Raw genomic sequence first — 5,680 nt, forward strand, 5'->3', positions numbered from 1 at the left:
TGGACCCCTTCAGCTGCTGCCCCTGTGCCTCGTCGAGGCGATTGGTAATGAAACCACTTTCCCTGGAAGTCAAGAGGTCGGGAAACGGACACGATGTCTGCAAGATTCGAGCATGGATCATATCGCGTCGTTGGCGCCCTCTTCTTCCCATCCTGGGATTAGAGTATCCGAATCGTGTCGATTTCTCGGAATTATCGACGAGGAAATACGACGACCGTGGCGGGCGCGGCGTGTGACGCCCGGTTGCCGAGGGCTTAAGATGTGCTTCCCGTGAAGTGAATGCACTCTCTGGAGTCGCACCGCGTGTAGGGAACGAAGAAGAACTCTGCCCGCTGGCGCCAGCGAGGATGGGTGTTTTTCGTGTCAAAGACACAGGGCTCATTGAGCAGAGAATGCGTGAAGATGGTCCTAGAGACGTAATGGTGTTTCAGACACGCGAGGCTCGTACGAGGCAATAGTTTTTCTCAATGTGAATTGTGGTTATTCACGACTTCGATGGGGGGAAAGTGTAACGGGGTTAAACGTACCCTGGTATGAAAGGGTGGGTCAGACAAGATGGTGTGACCGTACAATTGTGTGGATTACACAAGTCGGTGTAATCACACAATGGTGTGGCTACACCGTAACAAGAAGCCACTTCCAATAGTTTGGCATATTAATTAGATTTTACAAGTTAATTAGGAACACCTAAGGCGTTAGATAAAGGCGGCTCTGTTGCAAATGACACACATAAAACAGCTTCAGTTTAGAACGGAAGAGTACATTTGCCTTGTGTTAAGGTGTTGGGTACTCTTGGAATAAGCGGATTGCGATCCGCTACACTCGTACTAGTTTTGGTATAGAACGTAAGGTCGGTGACTCTAGTCAGCTTTCTCTAAGCGAATAGCTACAGCAGCCCCGCTTCACAGACAAAGAGCAAAAAAAACGGATTTCTCCGGAGATCTATGGGTTTGTCAACCTGAAATGGTGACGTCGGAGAATAAGCGCAATGGCTATTTGGATTTACAACACCTCATAAGCTAGTGAGTGACATTGATCTCATGTTGGAAAAAGCAAACCATCACAGTAAGCAAAATTGGTAGTGCTCCTAGTAACACAGCATTGCGATTGACGGAATTGGAGCGGCAACAGCTCCGGGGGATATACCTTACCTATCAAAGCTGCAATTAAGTGACCGCAATGCCGCAAAAGTATCAACTAAAGGTGCTTATTGATTTTGTTTTGCCAAGCCAAAAACCCGGCCAAGATATGGACCACAAATGGGCTTATGCTAATTCTGCTTTTTGAAGATATTGCAAAAGAGTCGAGCTCTTAAAAAGCACCCACTGCGATTAAATGCTGTTCTTATCGCTTGCACCTGACGAAGCATTTTATTACAAGCCTTACACACATTCAGAATTGCTCTTTGGAGCGTGCCACCATGGCTGGACAACGCTTTAAGAAAGATGTGGCATTTGTGGTCGACGACCTAACATCTATTTTTGGTGAAGAGCCGAGGATTTTCTGATAAGAATTATCGCAGTAGTTTATGAGTCTAGACCCGAAGCCGTAGCACTCATCGAGATATATACTGCACAGCTGTGCACTGAGAAAAGTCATCATACTTTTGCTCCGCGAATAACTAATTTTTATTCCGCTCCTAAGTCGAAACGTGACACGACACACCACCGCGGGTATTACAACAAATTTTAGCTTGAAAGCAATGAGCTGGACCTGGCTCACGAGCCGAACAGTCTCGTTTGTGAATGCAAGAGATGCAGCGACTTTGATAGACTCGATCACGGCACGATTCTGATTTAATAACCAGAAGCTGCTTCTTACAGTGAAACTGGCACTTATACGCGGGTCTTTTCTTCAATCAAAGAGCTAGAGCTGCACTTGACAAGTGCTTCCGGGTCCCGCAGAATACCACCCCCCAAAATCTTCGGATGCACTGGGTGCAGCAGGGGTCGTGCAAATTCGTGTCCACCACATGGGTCAATCAAACGAAGCCGGAAGTATCAAGTTCATCCCACAGACTGGGCTGAAGACGACATGTCGCTTACAGCTTACAAGCCACCTTCGGTAAAGCAGACGTCTAACCGGAACCGTCACGACCTTCACGAAGGTGGATGCAAGCTATCTCAAGTGACTGCTGCCAACAGCAGGATTCTGCTGTTAATTCTGCCAGCCAAGTCGAATTTGGAAAGAATCAGGCCCAAATTAATCATGGAAAGATAGCAGCACTGATTCTGTCGGCATCTCTTTAAAATAAAAAAATGGAGATCGCGACAATTTATTAACGACAACAAAGCCAATCCAAGAAGGACTTCGTACTCTCATACGTTCTCGTTGTAAAATTATTTCTTTCAATTTACCAAATAAAAAATTCAGCGCTAGCAATCCATATCCGGCCAACCCAAAAGCGGATCAATTATTGCTTATCGATCAGTGCAGGTGGGCGAGATTCCTCGTGTGCGTCCAAAACTGATATTATTCCAGTTTTGCATTTGTTTCATGATACTCGCTACAGCGCTGCTCAGCTTGAGACATCCCCAGAGGTTTCGAACCAGATCTCTGGATTGTTGCAGGGACTGGCCGGCTGCGAGTTATTAAAATTTGTTTCTCTGCTTGAAATAGAGTTGCTTACATCTCTTTGGTTCTTATAAGTGAAGTCGTATTAAGACTTCATTAAGCCTATAAAGAACAGAAGATTTCCGTTGGAAAGTTCAGAACACAATTCGATCCCGTCTTTGCTACGACCGCAAACGGTCTAAAGTAGAGCGGTCAAAACTTTGTCTTATAAACCAAAACCCCTTTCATGTGTAGGCATAATAATATATTCGATGATGCCATTTATCCCGCATGTGCTTCGCCTGCCACTGGTATTGTCGGTTTGCCTTTTTATATTTATCTTAGCAGAGAAAGCGTTAAGCACGATGCTCTCATTGAGATAACATCATTGAATTTGTATCCGAGTGTAGTAGGCTTGAGATCATCAAGTCAAATTTGATGCACTCCTAAGACAGAAGCCACTTCGCGGCAGCACTAAAGGCACCTGGGGTTCATCAACACATTTATATTAAATAGGATGAAGCGTGTACATTGAGCGTCGCTGGTGTATTAGACAGTCCCTCTTTTGTGACTGAATTATCCCGATCGAATTACTCAAAGCTGCGAGAAAGGCATCGCTGTCTCGAATCAGCATTTGATAATTCTTACAACCTAGGTCAAAGGTGCATAACAAAGTTTAATTGTTCTACAGCCGAGTCTTCTTTGAATTGGCGTTTGCATCGGATATACGGCTGCATATGGCTTAGCATGAACATGCACGATTAACGACTTTCCGCTCAGCTTTAATTTGAAATGTTAGCGCTGATCAGTGAGGTCGCTTTCTCTTGTCAAACCCACTTTGTTCGTGCTTGGCGTGGAAGGAATGGTCAAGGGTGTCAATATATTTCCTTGGTAAGATCCATTTTACTTGTTATGCAGCATTCCTTTCAAGAATATGGTTTAAATTTTGCTTCACTTGATCCCATGGCAACATGCAAAGTGTGTTTTTGTCACCGCGTCAAAATCTTTTTTTGCGGCGGTTGCCAATGAAGAGAATCCCTAATTTTTTTGCGAACAGCTGTCCCTCTTTCGAACTTAGCACACTGCGAGAGTCTAAAATAGCTTACTTTTTCGTGAAGGATGATGAACTCAGCTACATATCGAGTCGTTTCGGTGACTTCGCCGTCTTGCAACTCTTATGCAGACATTCTCCGAGAATATACTTAGTAGTTGCTTCTGCCAAAGGTAATGACGTGAGACTTGCAAAAAGTAGGACTCATCTGGTCGGTAGATTCACGAGTAAATTTCTATTGATCACCAATAACCTTTGCAGCCTTAATATCCGCACAGTGGGCGCATCAGACGGCAGGGGTAAGGCTACATCATAACATGAGCTATCCTTGATACATCCAGAACTTGACTCTTCGACTTGCGACTTGAAGTTGCCCGTTTCCACAGGAGTTCACGTAGAGGACTGCGATATATTAACGCACTTACTTGTAGTAGCAAACAACGCTATACACATTTGCTATTTCTCATTACTTGTCTTTTATTGCTCTAGTACTAGTACACTTTGAGAACAGGAGATTTCACCGCTATTTCTGTCTCTAAATATATAAATTTTAAGAGCGCTCATACATTTGCTATTGTTTGCCTCATTTAAGAACCGGGTCTCAATAACAAAAATATTTTGGGCTTTGCCCAAAGTACACAGTGTTGCTCGACAATCTAGCCAGTTCTGTATTCTACACCAAAGCTATCGTTGCATTATGGCCACGCCAAAGCGCTTCTGTTTCCCGGCTTAACAAAGTTAAGGATTTACTAAAGCGAACTGCATGGCATCTAGATGGATATCGTATCCATATTTGACATCTTTAATGCCTTTGATTACAATCTTTTGTTTGAACACTCTGCGTCGTCACAATTGCACTGCCCTATCAGATATCCCACACCACACAAAGCGCAGCTGGCAGAAAACAACCCTGGGCTACTTTCTTAGAGCGGTACATTTTTTATGGCTTAAAATCATTGACCGCGATCTTCATGAGGTACAACAAAGTCTGATTTATCTCTGTAGGCAGCCCGGTGTCTAATGGGACTTGACAATTCCCTGGAAGTGCTCGCCAACCAAGTCTGCGCGGCAGCTCTAATCTACAACCTCTCAGGCGAGAATATTAGGGCTCGTAGGGAAGAAACATATGTTCCCCTCATCTTGCAGGGAAGACGATAGTGCACGGTAGCTAAGATATCGACTTGTCGACGATATGCACGGCAGTTAAGATATCTCTTCTTTGTTCTCAGCATGAGGGGGTTATCGCCCTCTGGCAGATTCAGGGAAACTTCACTTCCAGCACTCAACCGGCTTTTATGAAACGAAAGCTGTAGTTCGCGCTCAAAGCGACACCTAGCGCATCCTTGAACAAGTCTGGTGGTCTAATGGCGAGCCATACCTCTTCGAAAACCACTGTAAATTTTAACGTTTCGGAAGCGTGTATGTCGAGACCGTGGCAATAAAGCTCACATCAATCGGGCTTAGTCCGCAATGCTTTGTCGCACTTTAAAATGGATAAACGTTTTGAGCGAACACAGTATGCATGGTTTGGGGTGCGAACATCTGCGAGTAACATCGTTGTAATACTATATTTTGTGCTTTTACAGCGGTACTGTTCGTAATTTCCCGTCCAGGGGTGCGGTCTCTTTGCTCATCACTTTTTAGTACAACACGCTATTGCGCCGTCTGAAGAACATCGATCTCACCCCTCTCAATCAGAAATAGAAATCTCTTATGTTCCTGCCCTCATTGAGTTGAATGCTTAGTAGTAACGGCCTCACGGCAGAACCTCTTTGTGCTTTCATCGACTTCTGGCTGGGACGTTTCTAGAGATGTCTTACCAACGCGTTCTCATAGATGGTTGTTGTTTCCAGATGGGCAGCAGCTCTCGAGTCACCAACCGCGTTATCGCGTTAAGGTCAGTGCTTGTCATGAGCAAACCAGGCGTGTCTAATTGTTGTTTGATTATCAATTCTGGGGCAAGAAATTGGTTTAACGGCAGATAACTAAACAACTCATGGGAAAGTACCCAAATTTCAGGTCGGCTCCATTCAAGCCACCGATTTTTCACCGGCTCGGATTATCAAGGCAAAGCGA

The 5,680-nt window shown here is 44.6% G+C and overlaps 3 protein-coding genes across 3 annotated transcripts; all 3 read left to right on the forward strand.

Moving 5' to 3' along the window:
• Positions 1-963: 963 nt before the first annotated feature.
• PHALS_09073 (uncharacterized protein) lies at positions 964-1,214 on the forward strand (the record flags this gene model as incomplete). The annotated part of the gene is made up of 2 exons (XM_024724508.1): positions 964-1,022; positions 1,100-1,214. The coding sequence occupies 2 exons, from the start codon at positions 964-966 to the stop codon at positions 1,212-1,214; spliced, it is 174 nt and encodes a 57-aa protein (XP_024575377.1).
• An 897-nt stretch (positions 1,215-2,111) lies between these two features.
• Positions 2,112-2,648, forward strand: PHALS_09074 (uncharacterized protein; the record flags this gene model as incomplete). The annotated part of the gene is made up of 2 exons (XM_024724509.1): positions 2,112-2,233; positions 2,432-2,648. The coding sequence occupies 2 exons, from the start codon at positions 2,112-2,114 to the stop codon at positions 2,646-2,648; spliced, it is 339 nt and encodes a 112-aa protein (XP_024575378.1).
• A 2,446-nt stretch (positions 2,649-5,094) lies between these two features.
• Positions 5,095-5,349, forward strand: PHALS_09075 (uncharacterized protein; the record flags this gene model as incomplete). Its single annotated transcript, XM_024724510.1, has 2 exons — positions 5,095-5,136; positions 5,218-5,349. 2 exons carry the CDS (start codon positions 5,095-5,097, stop codon positions 5,347-5,349), a joined length of 174 nt encoding a protein of 57 aa, XP_024575379.1.
• Positions 5,350-5,680: the final 331 nt, after the last annotated feature.

Source organism: Plasmopara halstedii (assembly GCF_900000015.1).
Source record: "Plasmopara halstedii genome assembly, contig: Scaffold_350, whole genome shotgun sequence".
Lineage (NCBI taxonomy): Eukaryota > Oomycota > Peronosporomycetes > Peronosporales > Peronosporaceae > Plasmopara > Plasmopara halstedii.